The sequence below is a fragment of the Paralichthys olivaceus genome, chromosome 12 (assembly GCF_024713975.1).
Source record: "Paralichthys olivaceus isolate ysfri-2021 chromosome 12, ASM2471397v2, whole genome shotgun sequence".
Classification (NCBI taxonomy): domain Eukaryota; kingdom Metazoa; phylum Chordata; class Actinopteri; order Pleuronectiformes; family Paralichthyidae; genus Paralichthys; species Paralichthys olivaceus.
The window spans coordinates 14108930-14133064 of NC_091104.1; the positions used below are offsets into that span (position 1 = coordinate 14108930).

At 40.8% G+C, this 24135-nt stretch overlaps 1 protein-coding gene across 3 annotated transcripts; it reads left to right on the plus strand.

Annotated features, from left to right (window-relative positions):
• Positions 1-6239: 6239 nt before the first annotated feature.
• grhl1 (grainyhead-like transcription factor 1) lies at positions 6240-24135 on the plus strand. Of its 3 annotated transcripts, none has more exons than XM_020085218.2 (16): positions 6240-6413; positions 8513-8702; positions 9008-9081; positions 9639-9772; positions 10003-10238; positions 10860-10942; positions 11322-11475; positions 11562-11673; positions 12056-12150; positions 14414-14657; positions 15835-15962; positions 18452-18480; positions 19220-19305; positions 21334-21419; positions 21889-21953; positions 22743-24135. In XM_020085218.2, exons 1-16 carry the CDS (start codon positions 6394-6396, stop codon positions 22855-22857), a joined length of 1851 nt encoding a protein of 616 aa, XP_019940777.1. In that variant the 5' UTR covers positions 6240-6393; the 3' UTR covers positions 22858-24135. The 3 variants fall into 3 exon arrangements, with proteins under 3 accessions (XP_019940777.1, XP_019940778.1, XP_069391722.1); XM_020085219.2 differs by having other exon boundaries at positions 6251-6413; positions 15841-15962; XM_069535621.1 differs by lacking the exon at positions 6240-6413 and adding an exon at positions 6457-6573.

Genomic DNA, 24135 nt, shown 5'->3' on the forward strand with positions numbered 1-24135 from the left:
TCTGTAAAGTAGATTTTGTCCAATCAAAGCAACAAATTAACAGAATTTCCCTCTTGGATACATATAATCTCAACTATATTTTAGGTTTATTTAATAGCGCAAAACTACTTGAATTTTGTATATTATATATTATTATTGTGGCTGCTTCTCTCCTTTCTAGCACATTATTGTCACGTGTATGCTGATGTTTTATCATCATTCTATTGACTTTTCCATTTTTGCAGTCAATGTTGAATTTATGTTTTTTATCTCCCAAGAAGTATCTTAAATCCATCACTATTATATCTGTGCCATGGATTTCTCCAAATCTCTTTTCCTCAATCAATTAAACTTAAAAAACTATATTTTATCAACTTATACCTATAGGTTGACCAATTGTTGATCAATCCCCAAATAAAAAGAACTGAAGCAGGAAACATGATACAGTTCTGGGGAAAGTGTTTTATAATAGAATGTTGAGGAAACATATTCATTTTCCTCATTGTGGCACATTGTGTCAAATCATCACAGCGAGTCTGCTTCAGTCCTGTGCACGACACAGTGTTGTTGTGAATATTAACAGTGTCTTTAATACACAGCCTGATGCTCTGTAACATCCACAGCTCAGGGCTAAAACATCAACAGTGTTGTGAAGCAAAACACTTGCGCACACACAAACACGAAAGAATCCCAGAATCCCATAACACCTGGAAAAACCACTGACCTGTTTCCTTCTCCCTGTCTGTGTGTGTGTGTGTGTGTGTGTGTGTGTGTGTGTGTGTGTGTGTGTGTGTGTGTGTGTGTTTGTGAGTGTGTGAGTGTGTGAGCACAATTGTGCGGGTCTGCAGTGCCCTCAGTGTCTGTGACTGTTTTTACTGTCATCAGTGGGAAAACGTGTGATAACATCTAACACCAGCCTCAGCAATAAACACTGCAAACCATCACATAGATTCATCTCTACAACTATGAAATACACAGCATACAATGTTCTGCATAATCTGAGAATGACAGAGTGAGAAAGTCCCGACCAATGAGTTTGAAATAACAAAGGAAACCACAAGTAATCTATTGGAAAGGAGGGCAGGCAATTCCATATTGTCAATAAGACAATATTTGTAGTGGTCCAGGTAGAGTTGAGTAGATGTAAATAATAGTCCCACACACTCCTCACATCTCTTTCCAACCTCGAGCCCGATGAGTGTATACAATATGTGATGTCTGTTAACATTTAGAGGGACAACGACTGACAGCATGATAATGATCTTCAAACACATTACAACACTTTGTCATTGTTCATTTCGGTCGGTCCACTGTTTACCCATCAACAATGTGCTTCACTGTGACCTCCCAAAACTTCAGCTGCACCCGAACGGTCCACTGCCACTCCAACAGACCTCAGAACAGTTACAAGCGCTCGGCTCAGACAAGTGCTCACATGCCAGAAGAGGGGAGGCAGATTTGCATTTAATTTTCATCCCAGTTTGATGCCTGGAGTGAGTTGGGATTGACGTTGAGAACCAGCTGCCTTTCCAGGATCAGGGAGGGGATAAGGGAAGGGAGCTGCTGAAAAGAGGGATGGGAGAAAGGACAAAGAGTGGTTGATGAGTGGTGTGTGCGTGTGTGTGTGTGCGTGTGTGTGTGTGCGTGTGTGTGTGTGTGTGTGTGTGTGTGTGTGTGTGTGTGTGCGTGTGTTTGTGTGTGTGTGTGTGTGTGTGGTGTGTTTGTGTGTGTGTAGCTGCGGAAGGGGGGTCTGTGTCCCTCTAAGTAAATTGACACAAAGCATCCTGGAGGGTTTGTGTCGTTGGAAACTGTTAGAAACCACTTAATGTCAAGTTGCACTGATGCATGTGTGAGTTTTACTTGTTCACTCGTCAGTGGTTTATTACTGTTTAGTCCGTTCAGCAGCAGTTATCATCTCTTCCTGAGTGTTTGTGTCTGTGTCATCTCTTCGAAAAAGTCACAAGATCATCTTTTTGCCTCCGGCTATTGATCACCAGTAACTCTAGCAAGCCTGCCCTGGATGTGGGTTTACTTCTGTTAGAGAGCACACCTATATTACAGCAAAATAATTGCTTGATGACTGTGTTTGTCCTTGCTTTGAAACAAAGGTGGATTTCAGGAAACTCTCTTAAACTCTCTTTTAAATTTGGGTTTCTTTCCCTTTCTGTGTTTTTTCTGCATTTAAACATGCAAAGTAATGCAAAATGCATTTTTAGATGAGATGTGACAAAGTCATTCACAATACAAAACAAAGTCATGGAATACAGACACAATATACAAATAATCACAAAAGAAAAGGTGAGGGCAAAACTGCCAAAGTTTAGGCATCAAAATTCTGAGCACCTGAGGAGAGTTTAAGTAAACTAAACATGAAAGTCTGACAAGACTTTTCCACATCCTGTGGGAGTAGCTACTTTTAAGATTGACATCGTAATTAGGAAAATATCTGTTTTGAATTAATTTGAAAGTGGGCTACATACATGTACGTAAAAATTTCAATGGAAAATTAGCTATGACTCCCAAGTTGCATTTCCCCAGCATCATAAAAAATGGAAATCCAGTTTAAATCTGCTCCAAACTCCAAAGACCAACCATTATGTGTATGTCTCTAGGGACTCTGATCACTTCTCAACAGTTGCAAGATATATCCTCAAAACCTTTTTAAGTCCAAAAAAAATAGAAACCAACGGAAATAAAATACAAAACAAATATGTGAGGATCCAGAACAGAGCCTTGGGGTACACCACAAGACAGAGACGCAGATGAAAAGACATATTTACTGACAGCAACTGAAACACTATCAGAGAGGTAGGAACCAATCCAGGGCTCACCCAGAGACCAACTGGGTTCTAAACACAGTACTTGATTACAAAGTATAACTCTAATGCTGCACAATAGTCCAACTAATTAGTGCTTGTGCTTCAGTAGAATATTTCCATTTTCTTAATCTTTACACTTCTGCTGCACTACATTACAATGTTGTACTTATTTCTTCAATATTTGTTTAATAGTTACTTGTTACAGGTTCCGGTTATATTTTAAACATTTATGATCAGAGGTTAAAATGGAACTGTATCCCTTCTAAATTTCTAAGGTAAATTTAAAATATGTCACAGAAAAAGCAAAGATAACAAAATACAAACTAAGTCATTGCAGAAATTTGCAAGACCTCTATGTTAGTTTCATTTAAAATAAACGACTGACCTGTGTTATAGTGGCTAAAATAGCATCATCTTGATCAACTACAACAGTAAAACATTCCTTAAGAACTGTTGCATCAGTAATAACAAATAAAACTGTCATAGACAATAAATCAGTCCCACAGAATGAGTACAACTATGATACTTTTGTATTTTTATTTAAGTGGGATTTTGAATGCAACACCTTTGTTGATGTGATACCGACGTGATTCTGTCCGCATCAACATTCTATTTCCCGGGAGATACTCAGCGGGTCTTTTCTCAGGTCTGATCTCATGCTTTGATGCAGACTCTTGTTTTCTTGTCTGTTTTCCCCCCATGGTTTGGCCTCTGTGCGCTCTGTTGAGTCAGCATCCCGTCAGACCCACCATCAGCTGCAAACTCCCACACACACAGACTCACACACACACACACACACACACACACACACACACACACACACACACACACACACACACACACACACACACACACACACACATATCCTCGTCTATCCTTCCCTTACAGTATTATCCAATGTCCTCAGTGCTAACACAAACAAGCTCTGGGAGAAGCAGGTGTCCTACCACTGAGATAAATAAACAGTAAACCAGGATCCAGGAGCAGGAGGGTGTGTGTGTGTGAGTGTGTCACAGAGAGGGGGAATGCGTGTGGTGGAGGGGGAGGGGGGACATTACAGTTAGTTTCAGTGTGTATGTGGGGAGAAACTTTGAATATTGCTGATAGCATCTGTTAAGCCCCCTCTGTTTCAAACAAAGCTGTTTGTTTTCACTCACAGTTTATTTTTTTCTTTGTGTGCTTTTGGGTTGAAAGCTTTTATTGTAGGTTCAGGTTCATGCTTTTAATCTTTTTATCACAAGTGGCTCAACGCTAGTTGTGGAGGATTATGATGAGAACAATACAAATACTGAAAGTCACAAAATATATGATGGATGGATGAAAAGATAGATGGATGAATAGATAGATAGATAGATAGACAGATAGATAGATAGAGAGATACCCATTCATTTGCAAGCTTCATCTTTTCATTTGCACGCTTTTGACGACCGCGGGGTTTAACAGACTCATTTGCCTGCTTCTTACCTGCAGCAATGCAGACTGATGATAATCTGTCCTCCGGGAGAACATAAACAAATTCTGTGTTATCCTCTGCTAACAATGACTCAAGTGGGAAAGTGTCATAAAGCGATGAAAAAGATGGTAAACTGTCCCAGAGCCACATGTAACATTTTATCGGTTTGCTGTCAGATTTTAGGACGCAGGTTTGTGGCAAGTGCAGGAAGGTAAAAACTATGTTTTATTTCACTATGTTGGTTTTGGATTTTAAAAAGCTACACTTAGCATAAAATATATGTCATTTTTAACACATAAATAAGTTTGTGCAAGGGAGAAAGACTTGATGGTTATGCAAAGATCTCTCTTGAAATAAAAGAATCACATTATATTAAAACAATAAGAGATGGAAAGGCCATGAAATTATGATTATGATTTTTTCAAAATGTTACACTCACAAAAACCCTTAAAGACAATAAAATACAAAGAAATATACAGAAGCATTGTTATTGATCCTTGTGAAAAAAACTGCAGTGACTCTACAATGTCAAGTCTTATGTTTTTGACCTTTTGACCATATTTTAGGATGATGGTCAAATGAATAATGACTTAAGTCTCTTATATGAGGCTTTTGTCTAGTGACTCAAACATTATAAATATGTACAACAGAGTTTAACATATTCATGGCCTTGGTCAGGAAATTGCTTGTTTTGGGTGGGGATGCAGTGCTGCCAATACTCTGATTGATACTGCCAATACTAAGTGAACCTGGTCTCAGCATGAAATAAATTGTCTCCATTCAAAGCCCGGTTCACAATTTTCTATCTCAGTGGAAATGTATCAAAAAATGTGAGTACAGAAGAACCACAGTTTGAGATTCAGTGATACTGAAGCATCATCATTTTTTATGACCTTACAGGTTATGTGTTCACCCCTGTCTGTTGTTTTTTTTTCAGAAAGATTACACAAAAACTATTCCATGAATTACCTCTAAAGTTGGTAGAAGAATGCGCTATGGGTGCAGATCCAGACCATGGGGCAGATCCAGGAACTGTCTTTTACATTTTGAGTCAGGGCATTTGTTGACACTATCACAGATTTCACATAGAATAATAATTTGCGGATCTTGATGAAAATATCAGGCACATTTAAGGGACTGATATGTATAAATGTGTGCATCTGGAAGTGAACCTAAAGTGGCCCATATATGGCCCAAATAACACAAAACTAATTGGGGCCACATTTGCCACCTTGAATATGTCTGTGGCTTACCAATCATTAACTTATGATGATTTCTTGTAATTATAATAACCATCCTGAACAAACAGACAGAGACACAGCTACCCTGCTTTCATGTATGTATCTTTCATATTTGTTCCTCAACAGTCCTTCTTATGTGTCAGAACCATGAGTTTTAAATGGGTTTTTAAATGTTAATTGTATATGTTGAGCCCTGTCGAAGAAGAATTTCTGTCACAAAATTATTAGTTTCTTTAGTATTTGGATTCTTCTTGTCATAATCCCCCACAACTAGCTTTGGACCACTTGTGATAAAAAGTAAAACATGAGTCATCTTTAAAACCTTAAAACCCAAAAGCACACACAGAAACTCTATCTATCTATCTATCTATCTATCTATCTATCTATCTATCTATCTATCTATCTATCTATCCCTTTATCTATTTATCTGTGCTGGATGTGAGTTGTGTGTTTAGAAGCCTGATGATGAAACAAACTGTTTTTTATTTTCCTTTTATACCTTTAACCCTGTTCCACTCTTTGCCTCTCTGCATTAATAATTCTCCCTCCTCTCCCCAAACTGATAAAATCTCAGTTGCTCTTCCACTGCTTCACCTCCCTCTGCAAAACCTGCAGGTATAGGGCAGCCCGGCTCAGCCAATCGGAGCCTGTGAGAGCGCAATTGACAGCGTGGCCCCGCCCCGCCGGCCACCTGTAATCCAATCCGCGGTCCCGTCACAGGTAAAACCGGCCTCGATTTCATTGCATTGCCCCAAAAAAGCGAGAAAAGCCGACAAAACCCGTTTGTCTCCGCCGGGGACGCGTTGTTTGTTGCCGCGGCCCTCATCCAGTGTTTTCTACGGCTAAAGAAGACGGATCGGATTTTCAGTACCAACTAGAAAGTCCAGTTCGACCGACCGAGATGTCACAGGAGCATGACAAGTAAGTAATCCTGACTCGCCACTTGTAGCCTGCACCGGGGGGAAGCTTGTCAACACCAAGTTTTAATACTCAGTTTTCTGGACTTTTTACTTTTCTTGTACTTTCATGCACTTTTTTTTTTAAAACCCATCGTGGCACATGTGGATCTCTAAAAGCGCAGGTCATCCCTCTGACCCTTTTTATTCTAGGCACCACGTTTATCTAGAATGAGAACTTTATTGTTTTTCTCTTCAGGGCGAGTTTACTTTTCTCGAGTGTCTGACAAGTGGGGAGGTGATCACAGGTTGCAGCCTGATGGTTTCCCATGGTGTGAGTGCGCTTGTTTCACCTGTCATGTTCCAGCCTGTACAGGTGTATCTCCCTCCACCTGTCGTGCGAGCACAGAGGCGCCTGTTAGAATAAAACTGTCCCGTGATGGGCGGTTTGCTGTTTGGTTTTGCTTTGAGCTCTTAACAGTTCTGGCTTATGTGGATAGTCCTAATGATGTTTGCTCAGGAATAAACCGCTGAAGAGAAGGAAAAGTGTGTGTGGATTTGTCCCCCCCCCCCTGCTCATGTGAGACACCAAAGTGTAATGTTTTCGTCTTTTCATATTTTTCATGTGAGGATGATTCGACTTCGGTTGTATTCTGCATGTTTTTGTGTGAAATGACAAGGAGACTTTTGAGGGGAGTGAAATTGTACACCTGCTAGGCGTTGGCCCCGGCACAGACAATGTAAGCAAGCACAGGGCTATATGAGGTCTTAGAGGATTTTACTCCACATGACTCAAATGTTTTTAAGTTTATATTGGGGGAGAAAAAACGTGAGTGAGACTTGTGCAGACTCCTCTAAATGTTAAAACTGTGTGTTTTTCAATGCTCCTTAATGTGCATTAAAGAATTCTGTGAATTCATGCTGCCTTGTTTATTCCCCTGCAAGTGACATCTAATTTCATATCTGCTCGATAAGAAAAACAATCATACATTTTTCATCCTGTTGTTTTTGTTAATGGGTTGCATTTCCTGCCAATAAAATCTACTGCAATGTTATCGCATTGCAGTGAAACACAATTACATCTAGGATTACTAATTATCACTTTGCTTGGCCTATTGAAAGGAGAAAGAGAAAGCTGCATTTGTTGTAGATACTGGACGTGGAAACTGAGCCGGTCCCGTTTACACTCCGTCATAATGACTTTGTTGTGGCGGAACTTCAGCAGGTGGATTATTGAAGATGTGTGTGTAGTTTCAACAGTCGATAGGGAACGTCAATTATCTAGATGAAACTTTGATAACAAAAGCCAGACTAAAGCCTTTACTGTGTTCTCATCATTAGCACCCAACACGTCTAAGTAAATAGAAGCCGAGCAAACATTCAAATTTATTGTAAACAGGCAACTTGTTCAGTATTTTCTCACGTTTAAACAGTCGTTTCTGTTTGAATGAGTTAATTGAGCCTAATTTAATAATTAAGACCATTACAAGCAGCCAAGAACACAAACTGCTTTTTTATTACTGGTCCCACACTGTCCTGTTTACAAAGCACTGACTCTGAAGGCCTCATGAGGCCTCACAAGATGAAGAGGAAGAGGAGGAGAGTGATGCATGCAGGCGGTGACTGTGCAGAAAGAAAACTCATGATTACTTTTCACACACTGGTTCCCTTACGAAAACAGAAGCACGGTGCTGTTCAACACAGGAATGCAGCACGGTCAGGTGCGTCACTCGCACCGCCTCAGCCAATGAGCGTTCCCGAACCAGAGTCGTCGCACTGGACGAGCCTGTAGTGCATCTTTTTCTTGAGACACCCCAGTGGTGCGATGACTGAGATTTGTTGCACAATCGTGGAAAATCCAGAACAACAGGTCTCACAGACGCGGTTGATCTGCGTCTTATAACCTGTTTGTCTTTTTTCGAGAGGCCGTGATTGTAGCTCCTCGCTTGTGTGAACTCACATAAAGGAGTTTTATTAAACATGCACATTCACTTTATTAGAAGTAACCTCTACTCAAATGTTGACATCAACCTACTTTTCTGAAATATCAGACATTAAAGAGTTTTACATGACTTCAGATAACCAGATCTTCATAGTAACATATGGAACTCTGTCTCCCCACAGTAAACGTGCGGTCCTGGTTCTCCAGAACGAGCAGGGCTATGGCGGCCAGCGTCGATCCTTCACCACAGAAGATGAAGCCTGGAAGTCGTTCCTGGAGAACCCACTGACAGCTGCCACCAAGGCCATGATGAGCATCAATGGAGACGAGGACAGCGCTGCGGCTCTCGGCCTTCTCTACGACTACTACAAGGTACCAGGGAAACCTTAGAGAATTACTTCCCTGACCATGCAGGGGAAAAAAATCTCCAGCTACCTGAGCTCTTTCGTCATAAATCCAAAGCACAAAATCTGACGTCAGGGGTTTGGTTACAAATCCTCACAAGCTCTACCTATGTGATCGTCATTCAAACTGACAACACAGCGTTAAGCAACATCTGTGAAGCACAGCCGAATGTCATGTAACTGATCTGGGTCCATATAGACAGCAGGACGACCCGAGTTGTTGGATGTGATGTGGTCAGATGCTGAGCGGCTGTGTTTACCCTTCCCATACAGGTGCCCAGGGAAAAGAGAACAATAACCCAGAGCAAGCCAGACACACTGGTCTCAGATGTGGATCCCAACAAAAGGTGAGCGACAGCCCTCACTTAATATCCCCCCACCCCCACCTTTAAAAACAAAAGCACAGCAGGGAACGAGGGCATGATGGGAATGAAGAGATTGCAGCTCTGTAACAATCTCTGAATTTAGATTTTTACGGGAGCTGAATGCAAAACGACAGAGCGGACTAGTTAAAAATCTAGTTTCATTCTTTAGTTAACACACTGTTCTTATGGTTTTACCACTGAGCACAGCAATCAAATGATAAATATTACAAGAATTCTAAAAGATGAGAGATATGAGATATAAAGCTTTAAAATCTCAAACAGGGATTTAAAGAATCCATCTTAAGAGCTGTTTAACTAGTATGACACTTAACAGTTGCTCATACATCTGCTAAGGCCCAACCGCTCATATAAAACCATACTTAAATTCAGAGTTTTATTTGGATCTGCTCCAAATTTGAATGGCAATGGGTGAGTAAAGGTACAGTACTTGTAGAGCTTTGGTACAAGAACTTTATCATGTTATAAAACACTCTAGATAAGACTTTTACTAAGTTAAGAGTTATTTTCCTTTGTTGCAGACACCAGATCCAGGCTGGAAACCCCAGCGCACCACTGCAGGAGGCTGGGATGGAGAGCAGGATCCAGGTCCTCAAAGGGCCCATCAATTTCCTTCAGTTGGCCCAGGACAAGAGGAGCCAGTTCCCCTCACCAGGTCTGTTTCAAATGTGATGATATTAGTTATGGGGAGTTAATGGTTGTCCCCATAAGGAAGAGAAGTCCCTATAATGTGACTGTAAACAGGTTTGGGTGCCAACAACAACTGTAATGCCTGGACACACACACACACACACACACACACACACACACACACACACACACACACTGTAAGCAGCTTAAAAGCAGAGAACTGGATCATCAGTTTACTGATTTCTGTCCTTTCAGACACGACCGTCACAGTTTCCATCGCTGCCGTGCCAAACTACCTGCCCGTCAAGACAGAGGTGCCCAGCCACGGCTTCTCAGTGACCGTGCCAAACAGCTGTGCCGAAAACGACAGTCACGTGAGCGTCTTTGACCGCCAGCTCACCCACAACGCGGTGCAGTTCAGCCCCAGCACTCATTCCCGCACGCCGCCCGACTCCACCTTCTCCGAGAGTTACAAAGATGGTTCCCAGGAGGTGAGTGTTTCGATCCCCCTCTTTCTTAAAAACCCCGCCACTGCTCTCCCGCTACGACCCCCCCCCTCCTCCGCCTCCTCTCTCAGAACTTCCCCGTCAGACAATAGGACATTTCACCCGATCCCATGGAGCCAGTGGTGGGCTCAGTCTTCCCCTGGTTTTATTTAAACATGCCAAAATAGTGGCTAGTGTGTTATTATGTCATTGTCTCACCAACACAATAAAGTGCTGTACTTTTCCCCTACAATAGCCAAAGCCCTTTCTCTCTCCTCTTTCTCTTTTTAACCTGGAGGCGAACTACCCTTATAAAAGCGTAACCCAACAAAACTCCAGTACAGGGGGGGGGGGGGGTTTAGAAACAGTGTACAGGCATTTTCAACAGAAAGAAAAAGGAGATGAAGGGGAAGGACAAGTGAACAAAACCTTAACAAAGTGTGATAAGTGGTGGAAGAAGGACAGACACGACTGTAAAGTGCTGATTATTCTTCTGGAAATTATTAGGAGAAATTATTAAAACATCTTTAAAAACCAGATTAAAGTGCTGTTCAGTTTCCTCTTTTTGCTTTTTCTTGCCTCACACTTCTCCATCCTTCTCTCTGTGTCATCTTTGTGCGCTCGCAGGTGTTTTCCTTCCCGGGAGATCTCCAGTTACGCATGGCCTCCATGACGCCCGAGGACTACACTCACTTCAACACTGTGCCAGGGTGAGTTTTGCCGCTGTCGGCCCACCGCTCCACTTCCAGTGCCACACCACCATTCAGCTTTTGACACACCGCGGCAGAATGGCCTCATTCATGGCAGTCACAGGGGAGACACCAGACTCCCACCTGTGTGAAAGAAGAGTTTGCTGCACACGGGCGTTTCCTGGCCCCTGCTCTGAAACAATTCAGCTGCAGAGGCTTTATGAAGTGTGCTCCATTAAGTTTAAACAAACTGTTTTATTTCTGTTGCGACTCAGGAGGTTTTCTCAATTTCAATGCAGAGATATCATGTTTCACAAAAAGGAAAGCACTTTTTTTAATGTTTGGAAAGTCTTACTTGCTTAGTTTATGATATTAACTTTCTTATTTCCATGCCTTTCAGGAATAACTTTGAGTACACACTGGAGGCGTCCAAGTCTCTGCGTCAGAAGACAGGTGATGGAACAATGACGTACCTCAACAAGGGCCAGTTTTACCCCATCACCCTCAGGGAGATCGACACCAAAGGCATGCAGCAACCCATCACCAAAGTCAGGGTAAGAGAGAGGGAGAAAACCAGTAACCACACCCTCCATCTTATCATAAGACATTAAGTCTGAATTGTGTGTTTTGTCATTTCCAGAGTGTAGTGATGGTGGTGTTTGGAGAGGAGAAGTGCAGAGATGATCAGCTGAAACACTGGAAGTACTGGCACTCCAGACAGCACACTGCCAAACAGAGGTGTCTGGACATTGGTAAGAGCAGTTCAAGACTGTTGACTTGTGTACTTAAATTACTCCAAAATGTTTTCAACGAGGTTCAATCCCCAATTTCATTCAATTAATGGGACATGACTCATGTGGGAGCACTGATTGGCTCACAGCTAGGACGTTCATGGAGCATGCTAATGTGTGGTTGTGGCAAGGGAATAACGTCCAGTGCATTTATTACCTCAGCATATCTTACTGCAACAACAATTTAAAAATATAAAGTTTTCTTCTAAAGTTGTTCTGCTTTGCCACAATCATTTTCTTTTTCCAATTTGTGCTTCCATTAGTGTATTTTTGTGCAAACGCTGGATTAACATCTCAATTCACTTTCCTTTATCTGTCACTGAACTCCTGTTTGTTCTTGCAGCTGATTACAAGGAGAGCTTCAACACCATCGGCAACATCGAGGAAATTTCCTACAACGCCATTTCCTTCACCTGGGACACAAATGAAGAGGCCAAAGTAAGACCATAAAACAAACACAGAAGTTGTATTTAAATGCATGAGGAGGTAGAGAGGGTCGTCCACTAATGAGAAGGTCAGTGGTTCAATCCCCAGTTCCTCCAGTTTGCATTAGGATGTCTGAGCAAGAAAAACCCGAAATTGCCCTTTGAGTGTTTGAAAAGATTAGAAAAGTTATAAATAAATAAATGGTTGCATTTATATAGCTCAATGCTAATCCATGGTCTCCATATACTTCCTCGTTTTGTTCTCTTAATATGAGCCTTTAACTTTTCACAGAACACACGTAAAGCCTTGAGCCAAATATAGGCCGCACCTCTCTTTTCATTCTCCTCTGCGGTTTCTGCTGTGGTCCCGAATCAAGGTTTCAGGTGTTGACACCCGTCATTGTTGATTATCATCCACTTTGTTCAAGGTGATCCTTCAAAACAGTTCTTAAATGAAAACATGGGAGTTAAAGACGAGTGAGGATGACGTTGTGTGTGTATGTGTGTGTGTGTGATCCATACAAATGCATACATGCACACAGTTTTTACTGGTCCAACCTGCCTTTCAACCCTATTGTGATGCTGCATGTTAAGGTATTTCTGCACTCCGCAGTGACAAAGTGTGCAGGAATGAGGAAACACAGCAAAGACCAGACTCGTCTTTAAATCCCGTCCAACAGGTGACGGAAAGGAGTTCCTGTCTTCTCCTCCAATCTCTGTTTCTTTTGTCTTTTTATTGAACCTAATCCGCTGTCGCTTTGTGACACGGTTTCTCCATCCACCTGAGATGGATGATGACAGGCAGGCGGGCAGACAAACACACAGAGAGACAACATGGTGCCGTGCTCTCTGTAGGCTACACTTAACACACACACACACAACAGGATGTGGGCCCAACTGTCTCATGACTCGAGGCCTGTGTCCATAGGATGTTCATCCTTGTGTGTGTGTTCATGACTTCACCGTGTGTGTTTTTGGAAGTACCGCCCACCGGCTTGTTGTATTGTCTCATCAGTGCGGTGAAAGATGACAGGTGAAGATATGTGTGTATGTGTGACTTTCCCCCAGGGAGATCACAACGCTGCTGATATGTATTTGTGGAGTGTTTGCGAAGGGCTGCCCCTCCTTTATGTTTACCTTCTCTGGGGCAATTCACTGGAATCATCACAAAAAACGTGTGCATTCGATCTTTTTTGGCCTCGTTTAGTGTAAACTCTCCTCACTCCTAACAGCCTGGTTTCGTTTATTCAGCACAAACTCGTCAATTCAGCAAAGTATAACAATGACAGGAACTGAAAAATATAAGAAAAATGTCACAGTCGCCCATAAAAATCTAAACCTTTTATGCAATAATCAGTCCAGATTTGATTGTAAAACAGTTAAAGGTCATACATTATACTCTTTGACTATTTATGCACAAAAATACAGCAGAAATACAAGAAATAAAAGTCATGTGAAGTGGTTGGATCCAAACTCGTTTTTTTTTTATTTAAAGTCATGTGCCTATAAATTCAGTAAAAATACTGCTCCTCCAAAACATTTTTTTATCATTCACAGACATTAATTATTTTACATCAGAATGATAGGCTGGTTTTCTTAGCTTGACTCACATTACATATGAATAAGGTTGTGTTATAATGAATAAAACATGCAGTGTTCTCCAGACGCACAATAATCTTTTCGTCACCTCTTTTTTAAACGATGGATTTTTATGAAATAATACAAATGCATTTGACTGATGTCAGTGCTCGTCCGTTAGTTGTTTCAACCCGTCTGTTCTGACTCTGTGTTTTGTTGACATAATGACAACCTGTTTTCAATACAAGCACCAGAGGCAAAAAAAAAAAAACATTGTTCAATTTGAAAGAAAATATATGAAATAGTTGTTCCATATATATTTATTGGGATAAACTGACTGACTAACCCTGAAAACGCTGATGTAATGAACCTCAAACCTTGCTTCATAGTTCAGGCCCCAGGTGAACAGAAGAATTGTCTCCAGTCAAAAAAGCCTGTAATGACTCAGGTCACTCAATAGAGGGCAGCACAGATCAGTGATTACAGCACTTCCTCAAGTGCTTCACAAAGACTCTGATGTGAATAAGTGAAAAATTGGAATGATTTAGAAATTAGAGAATTAGTCCCTTAACTTGACTTTACAATCATTATAATTGTAATCAATTACAATTCTTCCAACTTTTTTGTTACGGGTGACATTGGATTTTTTTCTCTGTTGTCCCATCTTTGTCTTATTGCTCCTGTCTTCTTCTCTGCAGATCTTCATCTCCGTCAACTGTCTGAGCACAGACTTCTCCTCTCAGAAGGGGGTGAAGGGTCTCCCTCTGAACCTGCAGATCGACACCTACAGCTACAACAACCGCAGCAACAAGCCCATCCACCGCGCCTACTGCCAGATCAAAGTCTTCTGCGACAAGGGGGCGGAGAGGAAGATCCGGGACGAGGAGAGGAAGCAGTCCCGCAGGAAAGGGAAGGTTCCTGAACTCAACCCTGGCCTGTCCTGTGAGTCAATGACGAGTTCTTTATTGTGAATAGTCTGATCAAACGCTGGACACTGTGGGTTCTTCTCTGTGTCCATTCAGGGATATATTACTGATTAAATGATTATGAATTGATTTATTTAAGGAAAATCGTAGTGATAAGAACCATCAGACCTTAGAATGCTTAACAAAACAACAAACCCTGACACACAAACTTCACTAACTCCACTATCCCAGGGCAGCTGTGGCTCAACAGGTAGACTGGGTTTGGAAGTTCGATTCCAATCTCCCCCATTCAAGTGTCCTTGGGCAAAATACTGAACCCCCAAATTGCCCCTGCTGTGATAGAGAAAGTGCTGCACATAGATGCACTGTATAAATGTGAGTTTTTCTTTCACATATGAAGAAGCAGTAGGAGAGAGTCCGGGTCAGAAGCGTTCAGCGTCGGCCTTTATCACCAAAACCTCTCAAATCTTGTTGCCTACCGACCTTCGTTAGTGTGTTACGTGTATTTGTATCCTTGTCTCACATCCATCACGTGTCAGAAACGTCACACGTTTCCAACACGCCTGCTCACTCCCCTGTGAGATTTTCCTGCCATATTTTCACATGGTCTCACTCAGACCATTTCCAGATTTTATACTATGGGGCTGACAGGAAAGGTTCTGGAAAATGTCTGGACTTCAGTGCTTGTCTTAAAGCGGCTCGGGTTTTAACCAAATCAGAAACTCTGCCCAGGAGGAAAAATATAGCACTAATGTATGATACTTCCAAAGTTTGAAAATCTACCAAAGCACCAAACCCACTTTGCCACAGGAAGTAACAACCACACAAACTAAAATGATTCGTTTGATCCCAGACAAGCCCCCAGTTTGTTGCACCCTGGTTTGAGGAGTGGAGCCCACACATGAGTTGTGACTGAAAATAAGTCAATGTACAGAACTGAAAAGATCATTTACATACTGACAAACATGATGGGGTAAAAGTCAGGGGAGTGAGAGAGAGAGAGAGAGAGAGACTGGCTGGCTGCCACCAGTTTATATAATGAAGCCAGACCAGGTGAGCTGAATCGCTCTGTTGACTCAACACCAGGCTGCTGCAGGGAGAGGGTCGTCTCAGTACAAATGAATTAAAATATATTTTTAAAATAACCTTCAACATGAACAGGCTCATTGAACTGCTTCTTGTTTCTCCGCCAGTTGTAGATGTCAAAGTTCCCATCCTCCAGAAACGCAACGATGTGACCATCTTCAAGATGATGAATGACCATGAGACTCAGCCTGTGCTTTTCATTCCTGACGTCCACTTCTCCACCTTCCAGCGCCATGTGAGTGCCAGTCACAGATGCAAAGCTCCAACACTGTAGAGAATAACACACGGCAACAATTATCATTCAGTCATTTCAGTCATCTCTGGGTAAGAACATGTGTTGTGCTACAGTTGCGTACGACTCGTAGCATCTTTGGTGGTCCATAAACACTTTGTTTTTGAGCTGCCACCCACTCTTCAGCCAGCAGGGTCGAGCTGACCTGCTGGCTTGTTAGTTGGCAATAACAGAGAGTTCTGTTTTCGAGCTCTGGTGAAAGTCCTACATAGTGATGGATGTATTTCAGGCTGCCTAATCATAAGATGAATCATTTACCAGTGATTCAAGATGAATCAGGTGTTTCAGACCATACGAGCTGTGTCACTCAGGAGCCAAATCAACAATTGGTTTGGTTAATTTAAAACAAAATCTATTGAAATTGAATTAAAACTAAATTTGGGTTTTATTTAAATGTGAATTTGATTAAATCTATATAAATAATAAAATAGCTATTGTAGCTGTAATAAAATTAAACAATTTAATAAAATATAAAATAATACTAATAAAAATATTAGTTTTTCACTTTCGTAAATGTTTTTTTCCCCACAATCAGAATTTGCTCACAGGTAAATGATGAAGGTAGAGCTGAAGACACTGAGAGGACTGCACTTCAGTTACAGATGCAACAAATAGGAGATATATAGATTTATAGCATATATAAGGATAGAAAAGACATTTGACAGGCACATATAACCCACACACTGATCATAAAGGCTGTGGCGTGTGTTGTCAGGTTTTTATCAGTGCTGACCCGCAGCGCTCCTCTTCTCTGCGACTGGACTCTGAGCTTTGCTTCTTCCAGTCAGGATGAACACGTCACATGACACTTTAAGATGTTTGTGTGCACGTCCACCCGGCCCGCACACATTAGGCATTTTTCATGCTTTCTGTGAGTGGACATGTACAATGCACTGCTTTGTTTAGAGGAAACTTACTTCACAGAAACAAGGTCCGTTGAGAAATGTCACTATTTGTGAAGGTAGAGCCCCCCCTGCTGGTCAGAATACGACCAATCCCAGCTGAGCACAAGTAACAAAAACTTTTCATCTCCCGTGGCCTCATTCTGACAAAGTTGACTTTGCTACCAGTGAGGCTGCGGGACAGACGGCAGGTTATTTTTGGTTTTGCCAATGAAATTGAACCTGACTGAACTGTCGGTGGCCACGCTATCAGTTTCTGATAAACCTTGAGTTTACTGGGATCCCGCTCAAAATAGAATTCTATTAACAGCAATGCCTGCAATCAATACAGTTGCAGGACAAAAAGCTCCAAACAGATGGCAGCTTTCCAGGAACAAAAAAACTATTTTTTTCCAAGAATTTATAAAAAGGGATGTTTGATTTATCTTGAATAATCAATTGGTTTAATTCACTCTGTGATTTTCTTAATGAACAAACTGCCCCAAAGTCAAGGATGTGATAGAAACTAGTTAAAGCCATGGATTTAGTTCCTTATATCTGCTTAATCAGAAGAAAAGTCAAAACATTTTCTGTATTTCCGAGCTGCAACATTGGTTATTCAGTTACTTAAAAAATTGTGAGCCACTATTTGGATATACAAATTTCTTTTCAAAATATTTACCAGGTTTATTCAGTGGATTTTTTCTTTGTCATATATGATCATAAACTTTATATCTTTCAGTTTTAGACTGTTGGATTGAGTTTAAAAAAAAATTTAAATAAGCATTTTTCACAATTTTCTAACATTTTCAGACAGAACAAATAATCTAGAAGATGATTTACAATAATCAAAAATATCAGATCAGATTTTTTTTATCCTGTAAATTATCTTAGCGGACACGTTGACCCCGCTGCTCTTTGATCACTGTCTCTCCAGCTGTATCCGCACAGGCTCTGCTCCACATATATAACTCTACAGCTGATTTGCTGCCGCGTGTTGACCGGGCTCAGCTCCCGGTGATAAGGAGAATAAATGGTTCGACACAGGAAACCTCTCAGACGTGGTTGTTGACTTTGTCTATGGACTGGTTGACTGATTTAGACGCCAACATGATGTGTCTGAACTGCAGCCGCTTTGAAGTAGTAGATTTTTAACATAGACTTCTAGTGTTGGAGATGCTGTAGATTAAAATCATCTTCAGGTTCATTTGAAAGATATAAAATGGAATTATTCATCATAATTGTTATTTATGTTTTGGACTTGTGTTTTTACATTATCTAAAATGTTTCCAATTATGTTCAAACCCAAAGAAATTCCCTAGTTCATTGAAGGTAAATGGACGTTGAAGTTTGGTCAAAGTTTAATTGCTTCATAACGTCTTTATCTGTGGCTTTGCTCGCCAGTTAGCATGTTACAAAGTTACAAATTGTTTGTGTCATGACAGTTTTCATCATAAATATTTGATACTCAGAGACGTCTATTACTCTTAGTTGTTTGATTTTTACCTTTGTTCCATTAAATGAATGTCTCCCTCTCTGTTTGTCTTGCAGTCTTTCTCAGCAGAAGATGGAGAGGAGAGGTGAGTTCATGGGAGCCTCGGTTTTATGCTAGTCTGGCACCAAATCCCTGAATGTCCAAGATTGAGTGATAGAGCTCTGGCAGTTTACCCAAATCTAAATTTGCAGCAACAGATTCATTGGATATTTTTGTTCCATTATCTGTTTTGTTCTTAGTTAGTATACCTTTCTGTATTGACTCTGTCAGAGAGGCAGTTTGTTACTCGCATGAAGCCTGTGCACTGTGTGGGAGATAAAACCTTCCACCACCACCCAGATCTTTTCTGGACATTACCCAGAGGAGCTTTGTGCGTGAATGAGAATGTCTGAACTGGACATTAGATGGACTTTACCCTGCCAGCTCCCTTGTGTAAAGTCTGTGTGATGTCCGACTGAGCCCATGTGCAAACAGATACTGACACTAAATGTGATGCAATTATGTAACGAATATGTTAATTGGCTTTATTGCTATTCCAGAGCAGTTAAATGGTCTGTGTTTATGTATTTTATGTTTTTATCCTCATGCTTGATTTCATACATTGACCATAAGCGCTCTAGCCACACATCAGGTTTTAACCCAATCTGGTTTAGTAGTTTTGAACTGAGACGACTGGTGGCAGCTTGACGGTAAAAGGAAACCATGCAGTTTCTAGGAAAAGCTAGTGAGGGTTTGAGCAGATTTATGTGCGTGTATTTTAGTCTGTTAGCTGGTTACAAAGGGCAAAGCAATGATTTGTGCGTGTCTGTGTTTGTCCACTGCAGCTCTGGGATGAAGAGATTACCCTTCAGCGATGACGAGTTCAGTTCACCCCCAAACAAGATGGCGAGAGTGGACGAACCAAAGAAAGGTACCGTGTGTGTGTTTGTGCTGCAACTATTCACATGCTCATCAGGCGTCTTTGTATGATGCTCTCCTCTGGGGGTAAATCTGTGTTTTAAAGTGTGTGTGCACATACGTGTGTGTGTGTTGCTGTGGCAGGCCCCTGAAGGCGCCCACCACACACACTCTCCCTGGGCCATGTGATTATTCCAGGTCTTTCAAAACACACACACACGTGCCTGAGGCCTCCTCTGACCCAACAAAATACCACTGATCTCTACGTGCACACACACATGCAAACAAGCCTGTGCCCTTTAGCCCATATCCTATTCATAGGCATACAACAGGCAGATTTTTTTTCAATACCAAATATGTAACTAAAGGCTTTGGAACCTAGAGGAGGAAAATGTTTAACTTCCCCTTGTTCCCACCGGTTTCACTCTGATTCTGTATGAAACAAGACAGTGCAGCAGGATTTGAAACTGTCCATACAGATCAACCTCGACCAAACCAGGTGTCAAAGAAGAAATAAGAAATAACGAGGCGATGTCATTGTTGGACAAAATAATGTAATTGTTTTACCAGTTGGGTAATTTATTATCTCTAAGCCTCTAAAACAGGCCCATTAAATAAACTGTTCTTATTGTTCTGTCATGGTTTTTAGTCATATCATATCAGAGGCCGTAACCTGTGATGAGAGTTCAAGTGATTTCATTTTAAGGAGTTTTAAGCCACAAACACTTTGTTTAGATGATACCAGAACTTTCTGAATCTTGGAACAATTTGTAGTAGGTGTTAAAAAACTAGTAGTACACAGTAGAGTGTATACCTCTGTCAAGGCCCAACAGTTCACACCACAAGAATGATGACCATATCACCTGTTTTAGCATCCATGCACTGGCTGCCTAACCCGAACCCTAAACTTATATTAATTACTTTGAAAGCCAGGCATGTGCTCGCCCCCTCCCTATATTTTAGAGCTTTTATCTATCAGACAGGACCTGGTCTGAGATCTGCTATCAATTCCAAAATCTAGGCTGAAAACCAAAGGAGATAGAATCTTTCCCGTAAAGGCTTGGAACAATCTGCCAGAAGATCAATCATAATATGATGTCTATGACTTTTATTATCTCTATCTTTATTCTTATTATTTAAACTCTGATAGGTTATCAATTCCATATTGTTTGTTGTAAAGTACTTTGTTACTTCAAACTACAAATAAAGTTATTAATATTATTATTACTTTAAATTCACTCTAAATGAAACTAGATATAATCAAAGGTTTGGTTAAAGTTGTATAACCTTTACACAGCAGCTGTCATGTTTTTCCAGTTAGAGGATTTGCAACCTTGTGATTCTGAATGATCCATGTTGACGTCTTGAGTGAGGAGTCTGTCGGTTGTGCAGCTTCCTTGAAATTACATCTCAAATAAAGTTATCCATGGCTGTTCCACACCACAATGAGCGAAGCAGAACTGTGTGGCCTGCACATACTACGGCAATAGGACCTTTTTACTTCACCATACAGTTACTCGCTTTACTTTGGTTTGGTCCTTACACAGAAGTGGCTCAAAGTCTTGCGAACATAATACTGTAACTTGAAAATTCAGGAGGTTTTCTTCTTATGTAGAAGATACAAATCTCTCAAGGCCCTGATGTCTGAAAACAGTACGAGAGAACATGTTGAGAGCGAGATTTATTTTGAGAAGACTGGGTGGAGCGGATGAGAGGTGGCTCTGACATTCTGTTTGTCTGTGTTTTGATGAATGTGCTTTTTAAGTGTGCTTTGTCTGGGTCTACAACGAAACCCTGCATGGAGTACACATGCCTTTCTGCAAATGTACTAATGGATTCGACATATGTGTGTGTGCATGTGCTTCAGGCGACAAACCATCAGACTTATAGAAATACTGTAAGTCTGTTCTTCCTCACACAAATAAATCCTGTTTGCCTGCAACTGACTTCTGTCTGAGGTCTGATTTTAGTTTACGTTTGTGTTCAACCCTTGTAATTTGCTCTGACACCCACCTGCCTCCTTTCTCCTTCCACCACACAGTGCTGCTGTACGTGCGCAAGGAGACAGAGGAAGTGTTCGATGCCCTCATGCTGAAGAATCCCACGCTGAAAGGCCTGATGGAAGCTGTAAGTTCTACTCAGTTTACTCTGGAATGGCTTTTATTGCACTGAGGGTTCCTGCAGGTTGGTGATCCCAGCATCGTGTGTGGAGGGGTTAAAAGAACATGGGAGATTATTTCATCAAGACAGGGGACGAAAGGGGGGTGATGGAGGGGAGGGATGGGGAGAAAAGCTGTGGAAAAAAGAAGGTGAAGGCTTCCTGGGGAGAGAGTGAAGAGGATGAGGGAGTGGGCAAGGGGTGTCCGAAAGGCAAAGAGGCAGGTGTCCCATTACTTCAGGGGTTTAAAAAGATATATGGGGCGCACGAGCTGTGTATGCCGATTATGGAGAAACCAGCTGTGGAGTTGATGTGTTAAAGCAGGTGAAATGTGTTTGTGAAAGATTAGACTCTGGACTGAGCTCCTCTCTATGTGGAATCTGTTTTCATGATTCTTTTGAGAATTTAACACTAATTTGTCATTTCTTCCTGAATCAGATTTCAGAGAAGTACGAGTTGCCTTTGGATAAGGTCGGAAAGGTGTATAAGAAGTGCAAGAAAGGGTGAGTGTCAACATAACAACACTGTATCTGAAACTTTGGCTACAGCCGCATGTTTACATTGTAGTTTTAAAACACGTCACTGTCGCGGCACCTTAAACTGCCGTCCACTCTGCTCCAGTGTTCAAGCACCTAAAATGGAGAATTTTGGAAATGCTGTTGGCCCCAGTTTCACCATTGCTATATTTCATTGGAATTATTTGCTGTAACTAAGCAACCAACTGCAGAGTAATCTGCTTCCTGTTTACACCTGCACACGCTCATAACCAGTGTAAGCAAAGGGTCATGTTATACACATATTCATGTGTGTTAGTATGGACTGAGATAACTTCTGACACGGAGCTAAAATGCTCGTCTGGATGGAGATATTATGGAGTTCCATATTCTACTTTCTGAGGTATTTTGAAAAAGTTTTACCTCCTCATACACTTATTTGCATTTGTCAAGGTTTTGCAAAGACAGTAAGATTGATACCACTCTTCCTCTTACATCTGTAGTGTTAAAATGAAGCTGCTTAGTCTAGCATTAAGACTGGAAAAAGCTGAAAACAGCTGGACTGGCCCTGTCCAAAAGTAACTTCACCCATACCAGCACATAGAAATGTCCGTAATTACAACTTTAAATGTGGTTTTCTGGGATGTTCCCCTCCTGTTTTCACTTATGTGACTAAGCTAAGACGAGATAAGCTAGGCTTAACTAAACTAACCAGCTGCTGCACAAGTAAAAAAATGTTTTTTGGGGTGAGGATAATATAAAATGACACTAATCTCACCTGTATCTGTTTTAAAACAGTATTCTAGTCCACATGGATGACAACATCATCAAGCACTACTCCAACGAGGACACCTTCCAGATCACCATGGAGGAGTTGGGTGGCATGTACAAACTCACCCTAACTGAAATCTGATTGGACTGGAGGAGGTGATATCATCCTGAGGAGCAGGCTGCAGGAGAAACAGAGCCATCAGAAATAGTGGTTTACACATTGAGCTATGTAATGATTATGGACTTGATCTATGATTGCATTCGCGTCGTCTGCGTGCTGCATCACACACATTTTAAAACACAAAGTCCCAAAAGTCGTATTTAAAAGCCATAGCTCTTAACAGACAATATTGATTAGAGATGTATGTTATACATTTTGCTTGATTTAAAAATTTTGTGCATGAGAAACAACAAATGAGGTCACGTATGACACCTTTGTTTTGTATTTAGTGAGAATATGAGTTGCACATCAAATATCTGTGCCTTTTTTTTGTAAATTTTATTTGAAATGTGTCGATAGTGATGCTGCTATACCTCATGCTATGCAAGCAGCATCGTACCTCCTACATTGGAATTGTTACCTGGAGAAACGGCCCATTTGTCCCTTCCTAAAGCCATAGCACTGATGATTACAATCTGTAAAGTTGGGTTTTTAGCCACAAAATGAAGTCAGCAAATTGTTTATGGAGCCTGAGTGGTTCAGTGTATTAATGCGAAACAACAAGGCAGTATTTAGTGTGTAAAACTTACTTCGACCATCAAACAATTAGGGTAGAATAGTGTGAATGTTTGTTGTATTTTTTTTTAGCATTGAATTCATGCTGTTTTTAAATATAATGGCTTAAAAAATGTGTTTTCCTCAGATCAATTAAATTAACGGTCTCTTAGTAAGTATTAAATTGTTACTAAATATATTAATTATAATTCAAAAATACAGCTACCCTTTCCACTGTAGAGTCATTTTCTGAATGATAGTGAAATAGGTCAATGAATGTCTAGAACAGTTTAAAAAAAGTCTGCTCTGGAAGTGCAATATAATAATTAGGTTATTCACATTCACAGAAGAAGTTCCTATGTTGCCATAACTACAGTATAAATATACATCTAAACTGATAAAACAGTTTTCTTGTTGTTGTAAATATATATACTGAAAAAAAGGATCTATATGATCCTTCCTTTTGTATCTCAGTACTTATTGTGTATATATTTATTAAGAGAATGGATGTGGGTCATTGTTGTTTTTTTCCATACGTACCCAAATTTCTATTATTCCTAATAATATAATGTGTTTTCTTTTTGTATGAAGTTATTCTAAAATTTGTCAAGGGACAAAAGTAATTATCATATTTTTAACGGATGTTTTTTTTTCTGTTTTGGAAAAGATTTGATGCACAAAGTGCCCAATAAAAGCTCTCGAGTA